Source organism: Macaca nemestrina, chromosome 10, assembly GCF_043159975.1.
Source record: "Macaca nemestrina isolate mMacNem1 chromosome 10, mMacNem.hap1, whole genome shotgun sequence".
NCBI classification, from domain to species: Eukaryota; Metazoa; Chordata; class Mammalia; order Primates; family Cercopithecidae; genus Macaca; species Macaca nemestrina.
Genome location: NC_092134.1, coordinates 127,020,945 through 127,043,871, shown reverse-complemented (window position 1 = coordinate 127,043,871; position 22,927 = coordinate 127,020,945). Strand labels below are relative to the sequence as shown.

At 40.7% G+C, this 22,927-nt stretch overlaps 1 protein-coding gene across 1 annotated transcript; it reads right to left on the bottom strand.

The window, feature by feature from the left end:
• Nucleotides 1-55: 55 nt before the first annotated feature.
• On the bottom strand, nt 56-20,032 carry LOC105481705 (Rho GDP dissociation inhibitor beta). The gene is made up of 6 exons (XM_011741417.3): nt 19,889-20,032; nt 8,503-8,695; nt 7,900-7,983; nt 5,931-6,007; nt 2,814-2,877; nt 56-752 (listed from the first exon to the last, which is right to left on the bottom strand). Exons 2-6 carry the CDS (start codon nt 8,681-8,683, stop codon nt 553-555), a joined length of 606 nt encoding a protein of 201 aa, XP_011739719.1. The 5' UTR covers nt 8,684-8,695; nt 19,889-20,032; the 3' UTR covers nt 56-552.
• Nucleotides 20,033-22,927: the final 2,895 nt, after the last annotated feature.

Below are 22,927 nucleotides of genomic sequence, written 5' to 3'. Positions count from 1 at the left end.
TTATCATATTTGTTCAAAGGAAGAAAGCAGGGAAATGAAGGTCTCAGTCAGAACATAGGCAGTTATTGTTTTATTCTTATTCTCTTGTGTTGTTTACAGTGTCTCTCACAAAAGAAGAACTCCATCTGGCAGGGGATGTGACTAGGGACTCATTGGGCCAGCAACAACCGCAAAAGAATCTAGGCATTAGAATGAACTACTGGAACCTGAGTCAAAGACCTGTTAGTGATAGTTTGCCCATTTCCTGGCCTCTAGTTGCTCGAATGGGGTAAGAGAGGGCAATATTAAATGGTTGTGTATTGAGATGGAGATGTGGAAGATCTGGCCCTGACGGAGGATCGGAGGGAGGAGGCAGGGTGAAAGCCCGGTTTTATGCCTCTTGTGCTAGGGACCACATTGAGAGACAGGGTGGGAAAAGATGCATCAATAAGGATATGTGGGCAGTATTGAAGTGGGACCCAGCTGTGGACAGGGAGGAGGGACAGGGTGCTGAACACGCCTGAGAGAATTCTTCCAGATGGCAAGGGTAGGGAAAGAGATGGGTGGATGCATTCATTCTGTCCACTCCTTCTTAATCGACAGGTTCCACTCCCAGCTGAGGTGGTCGTGCTTGTCATCGTCGGTGAAGAAGGACTTGTTGTGGTACGTGCCTCGGGCCAGCATGCCCTTGGGAGCCTCCTCAACTGGAGTGAGGAACTCATACTCTTCGGGCCGAGGCCCATAGCTGCCAACCATAAATGTTGCTTTATCCACTAGGAAGAAAGAAGAGTTCATTAGGGTAAGAGCCTGACAGAGGAAAAACACACACTGCAAACTGGAGAATCTGGAGTACAGCCTACAGTGATTCAAGCCAAGAGCAATAGTTTCCAAGCCTAAATAAACATGAGATTTACCTGAGGCATCTCTTTTTTAAATTTTTTTATTATTATTTTTTTAAGACGGAGTTTTGCTCCTGTTGTCTAGGCTGGAGTGCAGAGGCACAATCTCGGCTCACCGCAAACTCCGCCTCCCGGGTTCAAGTGATTCTCCTGCCTCAACCTCCCGAGTAGCTGGCATTACAGACATGCACTGCCATGCTTGAGTAATTTTGTATTTCCAGTAGGGATGGAGTTTCTCCATGTTGGTCAGGCTGGTCTCAAACTCCCAACCTCAGGTGATCTGCCTGCCTTGGCTTCCCAAAGTTCTGGGATTACAGGTGTGAGCCACCGCACCTGGCCCTGAGGCATCTTTTTAAAAAAATGATTCTTTAAACATTGTTTAAGTTGGAGTGCCTTTTAATAATAGTTTCCTTTGTCCTACTTCCAAAGGCTATGGTTCAGTAACCTTCTGTGGGTCCCAAGGCTCAGTGTTTTTAAAAAACTACACAGTTGATTCTGAAGTAAAGTTGGGGAACCAGTGCCCTAAATCAATGGGGATTAAGCCTGTTTTTTGTTTTTGTTTTTTTAATGGAGATATAGCAGACTACACCATTTAAACAACTCAGACAAATTGAGACCGCAGTTCTGATCTCAGTCCTGCAATGGCCTAAGTCATTTTTGAGCCTCCATTTCTTTGTGTGTATGATGGACTTTGAGGATCTTCTATCTACAAACTATCATTCTATGAACATATCAGTTGGGGGAGGTAAAGTAACAGATGGTGATCAGAATTCATGGATAGAATAATTGGATGGAACAAGAACAGCAGTAAGTTGGTAAAAAAAAAAAAAAAGTGAAGAACTAGGACAAATGGCGAAAATAGCCAATCAAGTTGATTTGCAGGTGAACTGGAATATATATTAAGAATAGTTGGGCATTGAAAAGCATACATAGGCAGATAGGTGGCATATAGTTGGCTAAGTGTTGTTAATAAGTTTGAAAACACAGCTGCAGACATGTCACTGTCCTTTTGTTGAAATGAGGCCATATGGGATTTGTGCCCAAAGGAAAATAGGAAATTAAACTTTTTTTTTTTCATGAGACTAGGTATTGGAAAGGCCAATCAATATCTTTCAGGTCAATGGTCTTCTCTGGGATTTGAGAAATTGACTGGTCCTCTATGTCATACAAATTTATCAGATAATTTCTCCCCTATCTTGCTTATTAATTTGGTGGAAACTGAGACATGCTTTGCTGTTTCTCACCTCTGGAGAGGACAGACCCTCAGGTAGAAAGGAACTGTAAAGTGCCTCCATCACCTTCCCGCCTCTCATTTCTCTCTGCCCATATTAATGAAAGAAAATTGAAGGCAGGTTCCCAAGGCATGTCAAGAAGAATTGCAGATTAAGTAATATTGTCATGTTATTTTAATTAGACAGGCTTTTTCAATCCTAGAAAGTATTTTTTTTTCTATTTCTTTGTTAGAAAACTGAGCATTGCCTGCCCCTTCCCTCCAATGCCACCCCACCTACTCCCACTCCAAATACACACACCACCGGGCAAGTTTTTTCTTTCTTGGGTTTCTCTGACACTTGGTCTTTGTACCTGTGAACTGTTTTTTGTTTTTTTTTTTTTCTTCTTACTTTGTAGAGTATTTTTATATACTTTATTTCCTTCAAACCTATCTTGGTGACTCTTCTTCTTTATGAGTGATAATGTTGAATCCAAAAAGCTGATTGCTGAAGGTCAGCAGCTGATGCAGTCTAAATGAGGTCCCCTGAGCCCTGGACTTGTCAATGTCTAGAGCAGAGGTGTATTTGTGCCTTTTCCTAGGGCCAGCATCCACAGCTTTAATCATGTTCTCATCTGAATCTATAGCTAAAAATTGCTAATAACCAGAAGTTAAAGTATCAATGAGAAGCAGTTTGGGACAGTGTGGAAATGTGGGTTCCTTACCTTTCACTCCAGTGCGGTAGGTGTGCTGAACATATTTCAGGCCTGACACAATATCCCTGTTCACCTGCAGATGGGAAGGAACCAAGCTGTTCAGATTAAGAGGGTCTTTCATTTTTTTCTCATCCTTCATGCTGATCCTGCCTAGCTAAATCTTCTCTGAAAATGAAAAAACTAAAGATTTAGTTCAGAATAGGCGTTTCTATAATTATTTAGCATGGCTGTGAAGCAAAGATTAGAGAGGGGAAATCATAAAACGCAACATTGCCAAACTGGTTTAATTTTCGAACATTTTGACTTTTACCGTTTCGGGAGAGAGGAGTGGTTCATATTGTCTCAACATTCTTCATTGTATTTCTCCTTTCTCAATGGTCCCAAGAATGGCCTTGAGCTTTCCCTCTCCAATACTAGTGACCAGGAGACCATCCTTGTCTTAGTAAAAGTTATGAAGATACCAGTAGAGCACATTATGTAAATATCTAAAAACTACAACCTCAGAGATGATCCACCTACCATATAAAAAACAAATAACAAGGAGGAAAGCTGTAATGGAAAACTCATGTCTAGAAGATGGCTGTGCCTGCAATATAACTGAAATAGTGGGTGAAATTCACTTGTATCTGGCAAATATTTTGGATGTCTGTCATTTTCAGACGTTGTCTGAGATCTTGCTATTTTCCCAAGCCTTTCAAAGAAAATTCAGTAACGCAGAATGAAAATGTAGACAGCCGAAGAACTTTGTTTTTCCATGATTCATTTCACCTGGGACTAACCTGGGTTGTCTGTTAATTTTACACAGTGGTTATGTCTATACAAACAAATTAAAGTGGACATTGCATCATTAGCCGAAGGGCTTGGTTATCTGTTCACCAACGTGAAGAATTAAAGCATCTTCAAATAATTTTTCTTCAACAATAATTATAGCTGGCCTTTTGTGTTGGACACAATAGTTAAACCAATCAACCAGTGCTATCTTTTGTTTTGTTGGCAGGGAGGTGGCAGAGCAGTGAATACTGCCAGCTTAGATTCTTGACTGTCACAGGGTAAATCTGTAATATAAATGTATGAAGAGCTGTCAGAAAAAAAAAAAAAAAATTAGCATCATCAAAGAGACTGTGATAAAATAAAGCCCAGACTTTCTAATTACTCTGAGTCTCAAATATAGCTCATAGGAATAGGGAAAATAAATGCATCTTTCTAGATGTCCCCAGCTTATCTCTTTCACCTAGTGGGAGAAAGACCTAAGAAGAAGAATTATATTGGTGTAGCAATAAGGACTTCAAGAAAAAGAGCCTACCATCTCACCAGCGCTCTACAGTGGGTCCACTTAATATAAATACATTTGGGGTGGGTGAAATAAAACTGTGAATATTCAGAGAATCCTCTTCTTCTGGCCACATCTCCATCCCTATTGTGTCTCCCGCTCCAGGGAGAAGCAGCCTTGGTGTTGTGAATCAAAGTGAGAGCTGTAGAAGTCAGAGAGACCACATTTCCTTGGGACGTAGGAAAAAGGTTGGGGAGAACCTAAAAGAACAACCCTAGGCCAGGTTTTTAGAAAGTGCTAAGAAGTTTGGGAGGAGAAAAAGAACATTGAGTACAACTAACAGGGATCGTGAAAGAGGACTTTAGTAGGTGTTACTAGCGTTATAAATGCAAACTTTCTTGGACATTTTTCAGGAGACTTCAATGAAGATTTAAGTTGTTTTTCAAGGATTTTCACCTTTAACCTGGCATTTCTTCTAATTGTAGCACCATGCTGGGAGAAGACACAGGATGGTTCCAATTTATGTAGGTTACTCAGAGAGCCATCAAACCTCTGAATTAGAGAGTACACAAAAGCCCCTTTCTGTGGCCTACTCCTGCATCGTCCTAATGTGTAAACCTGACCACCACACAGACCCACATACCACATTCCTCCTCCGCCTTCCCACCCAGAAGAGAATGCCCTGTTCCAGAGTTTTCCGTCTCATCTTATTCACATCAAAATTTACCTGTCACATTTCATTTGAGAAAAACCGATTTACCAAATAGACAAATTAATGCAACAGTATTAATGATTAAAAATGAAACTGATGTGCAACCCATTCTAGGCATATTTTGATATAATGCCTTACCAAACCCTCAGGTGCTTCAATAATACATAATATGACAGGAAACAAGTAAGTGAACCCTAGCTCAGTGTCCATTATAGAGTAGGTATCCACAAATATTTCCAGGATGAAATTATTTTCAGGCATATTTGTATGGGGTAGGGAGGGGTCATCCATGGACTCTGAATCATATCCTGTACCTTGGGGAAAGAAGCTCCCAGTGTGCAAATAGAGAAAGCAGATGGAGTCTTCCTTGGTGGAGCCCAGGCCCTGGAGACTGAGGCTAAGTGGGAATGAGAGGCCACCAAAGCAAACATAAACCACTAAGTGCAAACACTGCATTTCTAACTTATTTGTTTTCAAAGTCAAGGTTATTTTTCTTGTGATTTTGGCTACTCATTGGGACATATGGCTATTTACTAGATGTCAATTTATTTCTTATTTAGTTTCCTCTTTCCTGGTTACCTGTTTCACAACTATAATTGTAATTTCCAGTTCTTTAGCAAAGATCACACACCCTGGATTTTTATAATCCTTGAGCAATTAGAACTGAGGCCCTCTCTGTTCCATTTTCTTTTCCTATTGGTTGATTCACTTATTTGTCCACTTTTCAATATATATTCCTGAACTATCTGCTATTTACAAAGTTTTATGTGAAATATTGGAAACAGGGATGTACAATTTTACCCTAGATTGAGGTGCTTATGTTGTATGAAGGAGAAATGACACAGGTGGTACAACACAAAGTAGCATGTGCCTCGTGGATGTATTTGGAGTTCACAGACAGAGGGATCCCATTGGCTTAAGCGATAATGAAGAGTTTAAGAAGTCGTGGCTAGGAAAAGGCATGAAGCAAGGGTGGGTATCAACAGGTAGCCCTCAGGGCTAGGAAGAGAACATTCCAGACTTGGCTTGGGGGTATTGGGGGAGAAACAAATAAAAGGTACCTCAACATGATCATGCAAGAAATTTAGTCACTGATTAAAGAAAAGATTTAACTTTACAAAAGCACACAAGGCAGGATACTTACTTTGAAGTGAATTTTGACTCTATATTCGGAACCTTCCTTTAGCACAATGGTTTCTTTTTTGAGGGCTTCCAGATCTCCTGTAGAGGAAGATTTAGAGAGAGTTTATCCTCAAAAGCAGATACGCAAGTTAATAAATGACTTTTAAGCCCCGGAGAAATTTGTTGGGCCTACCAGCACAACATGGTTCATAGGGCCCTCAATTCACAGAGTATTTGAGTTTAGTCCTGTGCATGTATGTACACACAAGCACACACACACGTGCGTGCACACACACACACACACACACACGTAATGCCTGAAATCTTACAGCTCTGTTAGGAAAAACATTAGAGTTTCCCTGCCCCCAAGTTTGATGACAATGCTAAAAATATACAAGACATTACCAGTAATGAGTTGTGAAGATAAATCTTTTTTGGTCAATTTGTTCTCTCATTGAGAATTGTATTACTGGTCAAATGAAGAGATTATTAAAGAATATACCCCTACCCCTCAAATAAAAAATATGATAAAAATATTATTTAGGAGTGTCAGCTATTTGTTTTTATAGATCTGGTAATGTTTGTGGCATTTTCTAGTTTTTAAAATTCTACTTGTTTTTATTCACTTTATCACTTTAAATAAATATTCACCTTTGTGTTTACTTTTGTATTTTCATTTGCAATATCATACTATTTTTCTTAAGGAATATCACTGAAGTTATAAAAGCTTCAGATTCCATACAACCAGGATCTGTCCCTAATTCCTGTACCCTGATTAAGGAGGTAATCGCTCTCTATGCTTTTCTTCATGCATAGCAGCTTGTTTGTGACAGAAAACCAAATTTGGTTTTCCTCTGCTGGGAAAGGGGACAGAGACGAAGTTTTCCTTGCAATACCACCAGGCCCTGCTGAACAGAACAGATTTCTTTAGTGCTAATTCAGACCTTATCTTGCAAACTGGCAGCTGCACCTGGTAATATTAGGAAGACTCTGAGTTCTGGTGAGAGAGTGTGAGTTTCTCTCCTGGAGAGATGCGAGCCTGTGGGGGTAGCTGAATTCGTGCGTGTGCCTGCTCTAATGATTTCAGTTGAACAGGAAGTGTGCCTTATCAGCCTCTGATTTCCTCCCTCTGACAAAAAAGCCCATATAAGGTAAAGACTGGCTATGTCCTGTGAGAGGGGAACTACTCTGCTGCTAGCTGAGCCTACTGTTCTAGACTTATGCTTTGTCTGTCTCACAACAGTCCAATTTTTTCATTTGGTAACTATTTTTTTTCCCCCCACTAAAAACTTGCCTTTGATGCCCCCAATCTCCTGGCTTCATGATTCTCCTCTCTTTCCCCTCTGATGCCCATTTCCTCCACAATAACCCCCTTCCCAGTCTCTCTCCTTCTCCTCAAGGCCTAAGTCTCAGGGAAAGCCTTGACCCTTAGTTACAAAAAGGTGAAAGAAAATAACAACATCTTAATTTGTACGCCTTAATAAGGGATGTTGTTTATTTAACAAGAATCAGAGTTTCAAGCTAAAACAATTCAATCTATATCAGTGGAATTATGCTAGAAAGCATAATTCAGGATTGCTTCTCACCTTCCGGTAAGTTTTGTAGCTGATAAAAGATCAATACTTTGATGTTCAGACTGTATAAACCTTACAATTTCAGAAGCACACAATTTGTTTCTGAATATTTCCATCAGCAGTGTTTATTGCATAAATAACAATTCTCAGTTTACTATCATGTGGAGATAAAAATCTGTAACTATATCAAATGTGTATGCCTGCACTCTCTTCAATTAAATAGAGATAAAGATTGGGCTTTTCATGAAATATGGTAAATACTGGGCACTCTAAGAGCAATGATTTGTTAACTGGCCCTAGCATATATACCTCTCTGATTCACCAGTTTTTTTCTTTTTGTTGGAACAGGAGACAGAGACCAAGTTTTCTTTGTGATATCTTAGGCCCCCTCTGAACAGTACAGATGTGTCTACATACCAGTAAGGTCCATGGTGATTGGTCCTGGGGCACTCGCACAAACCAGGGTGAGCCGGGTGACAACGACATTGGGGGCTTTCGGATCTGCAGGATCAAAAGGGAATGTAAGTACCAAGAAGAGACACGTGTGTAGTGGGTGTGTGCATTTTTATTGTACTAATTATTGACATCCAACATTTCCTGAGTGGCTATAGGTCAGGTACTCTGCTAACTGGGCACTGCCCATTTATATCTCCGGGCCATGTCTTGTTCTGCTATGGTGTATGTGGAAGAGATGAATGGTTCCATAGGGACTGAGAAAGAGAAAAAAGAAGAAAGAGAGAAAATGGAGAGAGGGAAATACAATTCTAAGTGGTAGTGCGGAATTCTTTCTAAGTCCCTGCTGTGTGTTATGTGTGCCTCTCACGGCTGACTTGCATCTTATCTCTTAAGAAGACTTAATTACACAGTTCATAACTTTAATCAGCATATACAAATTGTGCCTTGCTCACTTATTCCTGGAAGCAATTGGTCCTCTTCCCTTTGCTGCTGCTCCTGAGCAGCCGAAATGTCTTCTTTCTTCTCAGGGACCTTCCACCCACCCTGCTCTCTGTACACACATACCTGTTACCACAGGACCATCTCCCAGCAGCGTTTTCTTGTACTTAATTAGACTCTCATCATCTTTGTCCATTTCCTGCAGCTCTTTCAGGGACTTCTGCGGTGGAGGCTTATAATTGAGCTTGTTGTCCAGCTCATCATCGTCATCCTCTTCCACATGTGGCTCTGGGGCTTTTTCAGTCATTTTGATCTATTTCTGGGAGAGAGAATGACCGTCCATTAGTCAGAAGTCATGGATATAGAAGATGTTTCTGGGGCTGCTGTTAGCAGCCTCCTTACCCTCATGGACTTCTGTGATCATCAGTCACTTTCCTGATTTTTTTCCTAATTCAATCTCATTCAATTCTACGAAATAATAATCGAATGTATTCTAGTCATTTCTCTGACCTGCCTGAATTTCTCTGTGCTCATTGTAGTATCTTCTATTCATTGAACAAAACTGACAAGAAAGAAATCACTCATATGTGAATAACATACTATGAGTGAAGCAACATGGCACAAAGACTCCTGAACAAATGAAGCAAAAGCCCAGTCAAAAAGCTGTAGGAGTTATCACAGTCCTCCAAATCCAGCCAGACTGGCTAGCATCAAAACCTGCAGCATGCACAGTCTGAGTGATAATGGTGGAGAGAGGCAGGAGAGAGAGGAGAGAGGTGGAGTACTTGCCAAAGAAATGGTTGGCTTCTCCCCATTAATAGAATCTATCTCTGAACTCCAGCAATGCCTCAAAAGTGACTCATGAGGAACCATTGACCTTTATGATACCTGCCCCAGGTGCCTGCATGGTTCACACCCAACACTGCTAATCACCCCTCGAGGGTGGGTACTAGGTTCGCTGTTTTTCTTGAATTCCCCCCCAAACACTTGGATAGTTCTGGCACTTCATAAAACTTCCTTGATTGATATATAAGCTTTTATATCTAAAGATATTCTGCTCTTTTTAAATGCCACAAAAAATAGCAAAAGACACTAAATTCCTCCAGACAAAATTTTAAGTACAAATTTGCCCTGAGCATTTGTCCATCCATTTCCCTTTTCTAGATCCACTTCCCTTTCAGTCTCTCTCTTTCTCCCCTTCCCAGGTTTTCATTGACCTTATAAGGCCCCACCTGGGCATACCCTGGAGTCTTCCTTCATCTCTCATTATCTATATTTACTTGTTTTGTGTTAAAACATTGAGGAGAAATCTAGGCAAGTTATTCACCGGTTAAGGGTTAATGACTGAATAGTAGATTCAAAAATTATTCCTCTTAGACGATGTACAGTCACAGCTTTTCAGAGCTGAAATGAACCATTGGGGTTCATGTAATCATTGAGGATATTGAGATCCAGAGTTAAGAGAATTGCCCAGGTTCACACAGCTGGATGAGAGGCAGTATACTCACCAAGGGGAAGAAGTCCCTCTGGGAAGAATTTCAGGCCCTGTGGCTGATAGCCATATGAGATGGCTGCCAGGGAGTTATTTGGGCAAGGAGATCGTTTTCTGATTTTCTTGATTCTATTTTGAGGGTAACTCTTTTCCCTGCCTGTGGTTAAAGACTTCATTGCTCCTAAGTGACACAACTATAAGAAGATATCTGTCACATCACATCCTGAGTGGCTCTGCAAACCTTAATAAAGTATCCTAGGAGTGAAGATATCTCTGGCCAAAATCAGTTCTGGTTTTGAGTTTCAATGTCACTATTATTGGCAAGAGGAAGAAAAATAATCTGGAAGTAAAGCCAAATGAGAGCAATTTTAGTGGAACCAAAAAAAAAAAAAAAAAAAAGAGAGAGAGAGAAAGAAAGAAATAATATCCCTTGGCTCATCAAGTCTCTTCCATCTAAATAAGCAGCCAAACATTAGGAGCTAGCCTTGACCAACTCTGAAAACAGCATTGCAATGCCCAGGTTCACTTCCTGTACAGGAAGAAAACATGTAGTCCTGTTCCTATGGCAACTCTTGCTTCAGCTGAAGAACCAGCACCACTCAAAGATGAGACTCTAGAGCACAGCAGAATAAACATAGTGACTAATGCAATTCGTGTTCCAAACAACACTCAGTGAAAGTGAATGAACTGGTTGGAAAAAATGAAGGATGCAGCGTGTGGATGTTGTAGGTTGTGGGTAGTTTAATGCGAATCATTAAGGGGCAGATGAAGAGCAAGCCAGATAAGACTAATCAGATGAGACAGGGGCCTATCCAGAACGCTGGTGACCCCCGGAGGATGGGGGCCACATAACAAACCTGCTGACCAAGCACTGGAACAACTATTTATAGAGGAAGACATCCCAGCCCCCATGGTCAGGCCTTTCTGAACTATATCACTTGGTTCTAACAAGTCTCCTGATTGAATGAAACCTGACCATCAGATAGTAACATTACATCCAGTCACTGGCTCAAGATGATTTCAGTAACCTCCAGGAAATTGTAACTATGCAGCCTCAAATCTCAATGTTGAAAAGAGAAAGAGAGAGAAAGAGAAAGAGAGCGAGAGAGGGAGAGAGAAGGATTAGGTATAGGACAAGATTTGCCACCTTCTAACTGTGTGACCATCGGCGCATCCATTTATCTAACATCTAGGTCTTGATCTTCTCATTAGTAAATCTGAGGCTTATGTTCTATATTTTTTTGATTCATTGCAAACAGATATAACAATTGTTTCATAAAAAACGAGACATAAATTTATCTAGATATTAAAGAGTGGAGGATACTGTGGGATTTCTGCATAAAATTTTGTTGCAGTCAAAAGGGGGAAATTCAGGGCCACATTAAAATCATTTGGTTTAATTATAGCATAAGAAAAAGGGATATGAGACCAGGTGATCCCAAGCTAGCTCATTCTAGAAAGCTGATTAGAAAAAGTAATAATACAGCAAATAAACGACAGGAAGAGCAGTTCTCAGAGAAAGTCTTTTAAAGCAAAATTAGGGTTATGATTATTTGGTGAGCACCCACTGTTTACGAGACACTGTACTTTAGCCAGTTTAAATTGCTCTTCAGAGTAGAGAAGAGGCTGGAAGTTGGGCAATCTAACCATACCAAAGGGTCCTCCCGGTTTGGTTGATTTCTTATTTTTTTTTTTTTGGAGATTACAGTTCTCTTTTTAAAAAATCTGATAAACATGGTAATTATCTCAAGCAAAAAAAACCCAGATAAACCCATGATATTGTGCGTATGATCTAGGGGTTTGTGGACCCCTGAAGTCCTTTGTAGACTTATTGGGGTTCAAGATCTCCAGATTAGGAACATAACCTTGAAACTGTGGAAGCATGAAGCAGAGAGTGGCGTGTTACAGAGGAAGCTTGCTTTTTTGCTTTTGCTTGCTCTTTCTCTCTTTTTTTCCCTCCCTCCCTCTCTTTCCCTCCCTCCCTCCCTCTCTCTCTCTTTTTCTTTCTTTCTCTTTCTTTCTTTCTTTCTTTCTTTCTTTCTTTCTTTCTTTCTTTCTTTCTTTCTTTCTCTTTCTTTCTTTCTTTCTTTCTTTCTTTCTTTCTTTCTTTCTTTCTTTCTTTCTTTCCTTTCTTTCTTTCTTTCTTTCCTTTCTTTCTTTCCTTTCTTTCTTTCTTTCTTTCCTTTCTTTCTTTTCTTTCTTTCTTTCTTTCTTTCTTTCTTTCTTTCTTTCTTTCTTTCTTTCTTTCCTTTCTTTCTTTCTTTCCTTTCTTTCTTTTCTTTCTTTCTTTCTTTCTTTCTTTCTTTCTTTCTTTCTTTCTTTCTTTCTTTCTTTCTTTCTTTCTTTCTTTCTTTCTTTCTTTCTTTCTTTCTTTTCTTTCTTTCTTTCTTTCTCTTTTCCTTTCCTCCCTCCCTCCCTCCCTCCCTCCCTCCCCTCCTTCCTTCCTTCCTTCCTTCCTTCCTTCCTTCCTTCCTTCCTTCCTTCCTTCCTTCCTTCCTTCCTTCCTCCCTCCCTCCCTCCCTCCCTCCCTCCCTCCCTCCTTACGTCGTTTTACTCTGTTACCCAGGCTGGAGGGCAGTGGCTCTATCTTGGCTCACTACGACCTCTGCCTCCTGGAGTCAACCAATTCTCTTGCCTCAGCCTTCCAAGTAGCTGGGACTACAGGCACGTACCACCTGCCTGGCTAATTTTTTTGTTGTTTTGGTAGAGATGGGGTTTCCCCAGGTTGCTCAGGCTGGTCTTGAACACCTGAGCTCAAGAGACCCACCCTCCTTGGCCTCCCAAAGTGCTGGGATTACAGGTGCCTGGCCAGAAGCTTGCTTTTCCTGGAGCTCCACCAGATCATTGACACAACTTGTCTCAAACTGAGAGTCCACCTACTCAAAATGTTGAATATGTTGAAGCAGAAGATATCAGATGACACCTGTGTCTGAGGGCACATGACCACAAAGCCTGGCAGAGAAACCCAGGTGCACATGGGTGCAGGAAATAGCCCCTTAGGAGAATTCCCTGGTCATTCTGTTTGATTTTGGATAACGATCTCTTCACTGAACTAGGCCTTGTTATGCATGCCTGGGTTTGGATTCTGGCTTTCCTACTAACAAGCTTTTCCCTGTTAACTGAATGTTGCAACCACTGTGGATCTGACTTTCCTCATCTTGGGAGATGAGGGATTAGAGCACATCAACTTTAGATGATTACTTTTCTAAGGCCTCTGCATATTTCTCCTGACCTGCAGTCATGTGTCAGCTAAGTTACCATTCAGTTACCTTATTTCACCTGTGAATATGACAGAATATCTGTCTGTGTTTTGTTATTGAAAATGTATGTGAATCCCCATGTTAAATGAATAGACATTAGCTGCTCTTGGCACAGAAACAAACAAAGAGTAACTATGTGAGATGATGGATATGTTGATTTGCTTCACTATAGTAACATTTTTACTATCGATGTGTGTCCTTAAACATTATGCTGTAAACCTTAAACATATGCAATAGAATTAATCTTTAAAAGGAAATTTAAAAATTAAAAAATAAAATGTATGTGAATCCCCAAAAGATGCTGCATATTTTATTTTATTTTATTTTACTTATTTTTCTGCCAGACATAAAATTTTTTTTCTTTCACCGAACAGGTCTTTGCATAATAAAGGGTACCATAATAGTAACAGCAAATTGTTACTGAACACTTACAAGCCAAAAACTCAGTTATTATGGGATAAGTGCTTTGCATGCATTACTTCACTCAGTCATCGCAATGCTGTGCAGTAGGCACAGTCAGTTACATTTTACAAGTGCAAAAAGTGAGACATAGAAGAAAATATTAAATGTTTCAATTACACAAGCATTTAGAATTTATTTTCCTAATATCACCCTATAAATAGTGAAAAGAGTAATGGTCTGGATTCTAAAAATGAGACATTCACAATGCATATATTAACAAGAGATTAACATCTGGAATACATACATACCTCTTATGAATCCATTTCTTAAAAGGTATTTATTATATATATTTAAGGTGTAAAATATGTCTGGGATACATAGATAGTGAAAAGTTTACTATAGTCAAGCAAATTAACGTATCCATCATCTCACCTACTTTTGTGTGTGTGTGGCAAGAGCGCCTAAAATCTACTCTTCAGCAAAAACTCAAGTACAGTAAATATTAAGCATTGTACTGCATTTTTAACATTATCTCTGGGTAATCTCCGTTTCTCCTGAAGCCCCAGCCATAAATGGCGAATATAGTTTGACAATGATTTCTCAAATTATCTGTGCGCATATTTAACCACAAACAAAAATTTTCTCTTTTTATCCTCCTATCTTATGGATGCGTGTTGAAATGAGAATAGGAATTTTATGAAAATTCTACAGACTGTTTTCCAATCCCATCATCTAAAGGACAACTGATTTTCCTATTGATAATATTGATACTATTGATAAAAATTCTAATAGTTATCACACGTAGTGCTAAGTGCTTTCTAGAGGATTGTCTATGTAGTTCTCACAATAACTTCGTTGGCATCATCATTCTCTTTTCCAGACTAGGAAACTAAAGTTCAAGTTAAGTAACTTGCCTAAAGAAGACATACCATGTGGTAGGCAGAATTAATGTCTGAGCCCAGGTTGTCTGACTTTTAGGCACTATGCTCTATTGCTTCAGTTGTCTTTAAGAAGTTATAATAAAATTAGAGTTTGTTAGTCGTCTTGGGAATCTACCTGGAGGTGCACAAGCAGAGGTCAGTGCTTCTTTGCAAGCTCTGCAGAGACAGCTTTAACAAAGCAGGGAAGTGTCAGATAACGATGTTTCAGCGCAACTCATGCAAGTTGCTTAACCTCACTGGGCCCCGGTTTCATCCTCTGCAAAATGAAGCCGTGGCATGAGAAGATCTCTGAGGCCCCTTCTTAATTTAATGACTCGAATGCTCCCTAATTTAAAGAAGCTTGTGAAATGAGAAAAGAAAAGAGGAAGTAAAAGAGAGGTTGGGGAGGACTCAGCCCATCAGCATAGAACCTTCTGGATGGACTTTCCTCACCTTCCTCAGCTGCTCATCTCCCATTCTACAAAGGACAGAGTTGGGTCTTGTTTGTTTTTGACTTTGGTCCTTTGCACAGGAAAAAATGAAATGGAGAATTAACAACTATATGTTTAACCAGATTAATGTGGGCCCCATTTGTTAGGCCCCAAAGCCCATATTATTTTTTCCCACAGGCTTACTACTCCAGTTTTCTCTATTTTCTGCTTCACAGATGTCCACACAGATTAACTTTCACAGTGGAGCCCTCATATCCCCATGTTGGCTATTCAGCAAAGCACTGGCAAGCATTAGATGTGCTGAGATGGGGACTTAATCTTCTCAGCCTCAATTAAAATGTCAAATTAAATTAGGATGGTTACTCACAGTGTGCATATGACATAGCACAAATCAATGTTTTTGCTTGCAAATTCAGTGAAATTTCCAAGACATTGCAAGTGAATTACACTTAAAAATTTACACCCATGTCAGGATAGAGCATCATCTGTTTCATTAATGCAGCTCTAAATGGACTGAGGACAAGAAAAGGTAGAATTCCTAAGTTTAGATTAAACAAATTACCTGGGTAATTCAGAGAAAGGCGACTTTCATGTCCCATAGAACACAGATTGAGTTAGATGCACCAGGGATTCAAAACCAGGCTCTGCATTATTACAGGACTCATGCAAGTTGCTAATTTCACTGAGCCTCAATTTTACCACCAGTAAAATGGGGATATTCTTCTTTATGGGGATGAAAGATTGGAGAAGACATATGAAAAATTATAGGACTATACTGGTCAAGAATAGATGTTCCATGAATATTTGTTCTCTTCTTCTTCTTCCTTCCCTGCCCTGATGTGGTCTGTTTTGTCACAAGGCTTCAGTGAAGCTAGCTAACTGCTTCCACACCAAATGCTTTTCCCTGGATGGGAGCTGACTCTGTCCCCACTCCTTCCTCCTTAAAAATAGATTTTTGTCTTTGAGGAGTATTAAAGAGACAAGCAGTTCTGGGGAATTGCAAGGATTGTTTAAAAACTGAATCACCCTAAAATGAAACTATATTATATTTCTTTTAAAAACTTCCATGTAAACAATTTAATTTTAGATTTTATTTATTGCTCCCTTTCTCCATTGAAGCCAGAGGTCACTCTGTGAATGATGAGAAATGTCAGTGAACACATTCCCTCTGGCTCTGGAGCAAAATACCATGGAGACTTAATTCACGGCCCAAAGCTAGATCTGCAAAATTGTACTGGATTATGCATCTAGACACACGGGCCATGGGTATTCACGTATTAGGTAGAAGAGATAGAGATGAGAGAGAAAGAAGGAAGTGGGGGAAGAGACAGGAGAGAAAGAGGAGAAAGAGGAGAGAGAGAGGAGGGAGAAGGGAGAAAGAAAAAGAGGGGAGAGAGAGAGAAATGTGGAAGTACCAGAAGTAGGGGATTTCTATCAGAGAAGTTCCTATGTGAGCATCAGCATTCTCTGTAACTCCTGTTATCTCCACTTTCCCTGCTGACTAGGATATGTCTGACTTCCCCCAAAATGGGCTGTGGGTCTAGCGCAGGTCTGGAGCCATCTCTAAAACACTGGTGACATTTCAGAGGTAGTCAAGGATTTGAATGTGCTATGCTGCTTGCCTGGCGATTTGGCGTATTATGGGATTGCAAGTTTGTCTCTCAGGACACCAGAAGCCTTCTTGGTTAGGGATTCCACCCTCTCCCCACAGCCCCTGTCCCTGGTGACATGGAGGAATCCATACTCCCCACTTTGCGGTGCTGCTTTCTACCACCTCAGCCCCATGAAGGACTATGAAAACTTGAAAACTGGATGGGAAAAACCAAAGACAAGATTATTTTGTAAGAGACAATAAATATTGTGATCAGTCCAGAGAACGGCTCAAATTAGTAGAAATGTAATTTCTTACCATTTCTCTTTGTGAGAGAAACAACTTATTATTTCTTGCCTGTGCATTCATAGCATGTTTTTCTAACCCACATTCGCATGCACAAAGAGAGAGAACTCAAGAGGTGCCCAATGTGTGAAGTCATGCCATACAAATATTATTTTAAATAATCCTCAAAGAAAACTGTGCATTAAGGAAGCCATTGCCTTTGGTATCTCAATATATTCACAAAAGTTTTAAATTAGCATGAAAAGTTAGACAGAAGTGAGGGAGAATTTTTTATGACCATTTGTGCTAAGATTATCAGGCTCTTTAAGAAAGCCCAAGTGAATTTTTACCAGCGGTAAAATGCACTCTCTGGCTGAGGACACCAGAGAGTAACACGACACAGAGTGATTCAGGATGTGCTTATTGCATGGCTAAATGTTGCTGACGTTTCATGGGCAACATGAGACTCATCTCTGGGTATGCCAGTGTAGACTTGAATACAGGATCCCAGGCAACAATAACACAAACCGGGAATAAGGACTCTCAAAATGTGAAATTGGAGAAAATTTCTTCCATGTGATTCTTCCTAAGAATGTGGGAGGATCACCTGAGCCTCAGGAGGTTGAGGCTGCAGTGAACTGTGTTCATGCCCCTGCACTTCAGCTCGGGTGATAGAGCGAGACCTGTCTCAAGAAAAATAGTAATAGGTCATGCATTGTGGCTCATGCCTTTAATCCCAGGACTTTAGGAGGCCAAGGCAGGCAGATTGCTTGAGCCCAGGAATTCGAGACCAGCCTTGGCGACATGGAGACACCCCGTCTCTACTAAAAATGGTAAAATTAGCCAGCGTGGTGATGCGCACCTATAGTCCCAGCTACTCGGGAGGTTGAGGTGGGAGAATCACCTGAGCCTCCTGAGTAGCTAGGACTACAGGCACGCACCACCACGCCCTGTGAATTGCAATTCAGAGGCATTGTGGCTATTGATCCTTTTTGTATCCATATGTAATTTTAGTCCAATTATTGAACACTTCTGCACTCTTCTCAGGAACAAAATTTGAAAGTTTCTATCACCAGGCCTGACACATAGAAGGCACTCAACAAATGTTGGTTCTCTTTTTCTAGCTGCATAATTTCGACTCCCCAGGGCTTCTCTTTTCCTGTTAGCTGATGTTTGTCATGTACTGTGCTCCTCCAAATGAGCTCAGACCCACATCTTTCCCTCAGAATGACTTTGTGGTGCTGAGCGTCTACTGAAAACAGAACCTTGATGTTGCTCAGAGCCTACTTCCCTAGCGACAAACTCATGCTCTCTCTCCAAAGCAAGGAAGGACCAAATTCCAGTTGAGGCCTGAAAAATGCTTGCCTGTTTCTGTTCAGTGACAGCACGGCTAGTCCTCACGTTTTGCATCTGTGAAGCGTGGATGGAGAAAGAACTGTTCTTCTCTTGGAATTTCCCACATCTCACAAAAGAGTAAGATGCTTTTGTTACTAAGCTTGTGCTATATCCGGTTTGGGAGGGAATATATTCTTACAAATTTTAAAAAACACAAGCCAATGGCAAGATTCACGATGCCTGCTAGGGACTGAACTTCTGCCCCCGTCTCCCCGGACCAACAGGCTGACATGGTCCTCTTGATCTCCCTTGCCTGATTGTCCCTGCAATGAGGATCGCCAGGCCAACCTTGACTCCAGTGGCTCTAGGTCTCTGTGTGAAGGGGTGACCATGAGCCCTCTGGGTGAGAGCAGTCTGCCTTTCCCCACTCTGAATGAAGAACTGCCCAGGGCTTATCGGACCCACACCCCAAGTTACCATAGGTCTAGAGTTTAATTATAGATTATGTTTATGAAACATGCTGGCTGGGAAGTCCTCTAAAAGGGAAGAAAGTATTTCAGGTCATACCTAAAGAACTTCTCCTAATGGTGGCTGAAATTCAGACCTTGACATTTTGAAGGCCCACTGATCAGCTGTCCTAGCTGGGCCTCCTTGAATTTTTCTAAAACCTGTCTCTTAATATGTGATTTGGTGTTTTCCATGTTTGCTTTTAGTTATCTCATATGTAAAGGGCTATTATGATTACTAATATTTTTATTTTTTGAGCCAGAGTTTTGCTCTTGTTGCCCAGGCTGGAGTGCAATGGCGTGATCTTGGCTCACTGTAACCTCCGCCTCCTGGGTTCAAGCGATTCTCCTGCCTCAGCCTCCCAAGTAACTGGGATTACAGGGATGCACCACCACACCCAGCTAATTTTGCATTTTTAGTAGAGACCGGGTTTCACCATGCTGGTCAAGCTGGTCTTGAACTCCTGACCTCAGGTGATCCACCCGCCTCGGCCTCCCAAAGTGCTGGGATTACAGGCGTGAGCCACCACGCTCAGCCCTATTATTATTTTTGACAACAGCAGCAACAATCTTTCTGCCTATCCGACTGCAGGAATTTAATACAGAGTCTTTGTCAGTGGTAAAAATTCTATCACTGTATGACTCATGAGTACAGAACCATGTGCTATACCATACTTCCTCTTGGAGGGCTAAATTACCTGCACTCTAAGGGAGGATTTCATTATGCGTTTCTCTTGTATCACCAGAAAATTCTTTAGCGGAAGACAGTTTAATATTTGACAGCTTTGAACTTTTTTTTTTTTCTCTTTCAACCAGTCTTTTTACATTGCCTGCTTAAAAACAGGAAACCACATATCTCCACCCCAGACCATCCACCAGCACAGACCGTATCAGTTTATATCTACAGTCTTTTTCTTCCGAGCCTGGCCAGGTGCCTGCTCCTGCTTTGCAGGAAACCCCTCCAGGCACTCCCGGTGGTGTTCTCAGAGCCCTTCTCCAGAATATTCAGGATTGCACCTCCCGGGCTGCAGCGCACCCTGTACCCTCCTTCTTTGAGCCTCCTCCTCTGAGTCACTGCTACCCTTCCCTGCTCTAACTTCCCCTTCTCTGCAGCCTCCTTAGCAATTTCTTATCATAAAGTTTGTTTTAAAGCAGAACCGCCCGTCTAAAAAAATAATAAACTGTCCAGGGCTGTAGCCCCGTCGAGAGGTTTCCGACTCTGCTCTGCGCCCACCTGAAGCCTCCCCAGCCCGAGGTATTTGAACTTACATTCAGGGCTTCACGTCTCTGTCCGGGGTGCCTCTGTCTCTCAACTCTGACTTCTGAGTGCTGGCAGTTAGGACAGGAAGGAAGTTAATGAGAAAAAAAAAATGCTTTAGACCTACTTGAAGAGGAAACCCTGGGCTGTCTCAAATCCTGTTCCTTTGCACTGCCTATCTCTTGATCAGCCAACTTGAGCAGCATTCTTGTCAATTAATGGCACATGTGCGAGCATGACAGCCCGTGTGACGCGGAGATGCATGAATGTACACGCAAGATTGTGGAGCCTATAGCTATGGGTATTATGAATAATTGTGAGGGTATGTCTGATAATCAGGTCATTTCAGTGCATAAGCCTACGGAGGCAAGGAGCCTGAAACCAGTAGCAATAAATTCACATGCGCTCTACTTTGTACCTCTCACTTCTGTTCCCACTCGGTACCCGCCAGCTTCATTATCAACCAATATGTTGAAAGTTTGCTGGCAGTGAATGTAGAGTGTTAAGAAATTATGATTGTTAACGGCATGTACTTGGTCCTAAATTTAAAAATGTGTCCTTAAACAGATTTTGGGAGTTTTGTTGGTTATAATTTCAAGATGTAGCTTCGTATTGCACTACAAACAATCAAATATTGTTTCTAATAGTTTTTGCTGATTTTTCGTCAAATGAAACAAGCAAGCGAAAGTACTATCTTTGATGAAACCTAGGAAATTGCAAAAGGAAGTAAAACTTCATTAATTCATAGTCTTCTAACTCAGAATTTGTGACAATTTAACAAGCGCTAAAATAGACTTTGTACCATATTTGAGGAAATGGTTTATGAAGTAATTTAAATGGGAACAAGTCTCGGAGGCCATGTTTAAATCATCTGAGGAACAGTTTTTAAGCAGCCAAGTCACATTTGTGCTGTCTATTCCGGTAGTTGTTAACAATAATGCATGCTTATTTAGGTTAATATTTCAATATTCAGTATTTACACTACATCAATATATTTAGAACTGACTAAGCACACAAATTTGGAGAAACTGACATTTATTTTGTTTTCACCTAAATGTACTGCATCTTCTTCATCTCCCTTTGTAAATTGATACTACAGGGTTTACCTTCTCCTTAGAGTCAATGAAATCAAAATAATCAAGGGGCGGGGTGGTAGTCATTTCATGTGAGAAAAGAGATTAGCCTAGAAAAATATGAAAAGAAAAATAATATATAATTACAATGAGCAAAAATACTAAAAACCTAATACCACTTCATTGTATAAATTTTAAAATAATATAGACACAATATAGACCTTGAAACAATGTAGATAACTTTATTGTAAAAACAAGGCAAACCCTAACTCACACAGAAGGCAGTACATTCTATAGCTCTGCACCCTCAAGAGGTGACACATTTATTCATTCCATAATATTTACCGAGCACCTCTTTTCTTCCAAGTACTGTTCTAGTTCCCTTGTGCAGCAATAGACCGCAGGCGACATCTCTGCTGCCCTGTGGAACTTATGTTCTACCGAGCAGACAATGAAAGTAACATAGGCAGAATACATTAATTGTAACAAGAAATATTTAAAAGTCAAAAGTGGTAAATTCATGATCTATATCCCACCACTCATTTTTCATGCTATTAGGCAACACCTCACTAGGCAAACCTGGCTTTCCCCCTCACCCCCTACCACGAGCCCAGTGTATATTGGAGGGTATGGAAGCACCCCTTTCCAGAAAAATCTGTGAAATCAATACGTAGTTTACAGATTTTATTATAGATCAATGTATGTATTGGAGGATGAGAGAGCATTCATAATTTTAGGAAGTTCTAAAAGGAGTCTAATTATCAAAAAATACTTAATAATTCCTGGTCGTATGCAAGGACCCATGGAAAGGTACAGAAATAAACAAGACACAGTCCTAGACCTCAAGTAGCTGAAAGATGTAATGGGGAAGGCAGAAGTAAACAAATTTTTGTGTGTGTGTGTGAGCATAGGAAAAGAAGAAACACATGGTGTATTTTGAGAGTACATATAAGGACACCAAGGGAGGCTTCCTGGAGGAAGTGACCACTGTGCTCAGTTAAGAGAGAGAGTACATGTTGAGTAGTTGACGTGTGAAGGGTTGGGAGAGGAAGAGAAGGCACTTGAGGTAGAGGAGAAACATGAGCAGCAACATGGCCATGGCTTCCCAGAATGATGTGGGATACACAGGGTATTATAAGGAAGCAGCTCAAGATTGTTGGAATGTAAAGTGGAAGTTACATGGGAATGGGAAATGTACCTGGAGCAGGGCAGGCACAGGGTTCAGATCACCATGGACCTCTTACACCGTGTTAATAAGGACCATGGCCTAGATCGTATCAGTGATGGAGAACCGTTGAAAGTAAAGGATGGATATGATCAGTTTTGCATTTCACTAGTTTATTCTGGCAAACTGATGTGGTTGGATTTGATGTGAATAAAATCTATTAGGAAACTGTTTAGTCTTGAAGTAGAACATTCACAATGAGATAGACAAAAATGGTCAGATTTGAGAAATATTTAGGTGAAATTGGCATGCCCTGGTAATTGGTGGGATGAGAAGGATGTGGATAAGGAGGAATGTGGAATCAGGAAGGACTTCTGGATTTTTTTGCTAGAATGACTGGGTCCTTGGGGGTACCACCAAGTGAGATAGATAATACAAAAGAAGAAATAGATTTATTAGGAGAAATAAGGACACATGTTTGGACGTGTCTTGTCCTGAGTTTGAAAAAAAAAATGGTATCATTTGTCGGAGATGATTTCTGAAAGATAGTGAAATATATAAGCCTGAATTTACGTATCATCCATTACATGGATAGTAATCCATATTATCCATTACATGGATAGTAATTTAAACCAGGTCACCCAAAGTGTGGCCTGTGTACCAGCAGACCACCATCACCTAGGAACTCCTTAGAAATGCAAAGTCTCTGACCAAACCTCCTACATCAGAATCTCCCCCCGGGGTTGAACCTGGAAATCTATGTTTTAAAAAGCTCTGCAGGTAAACGGTGAGGTTTTAGAAACACTGGTTTA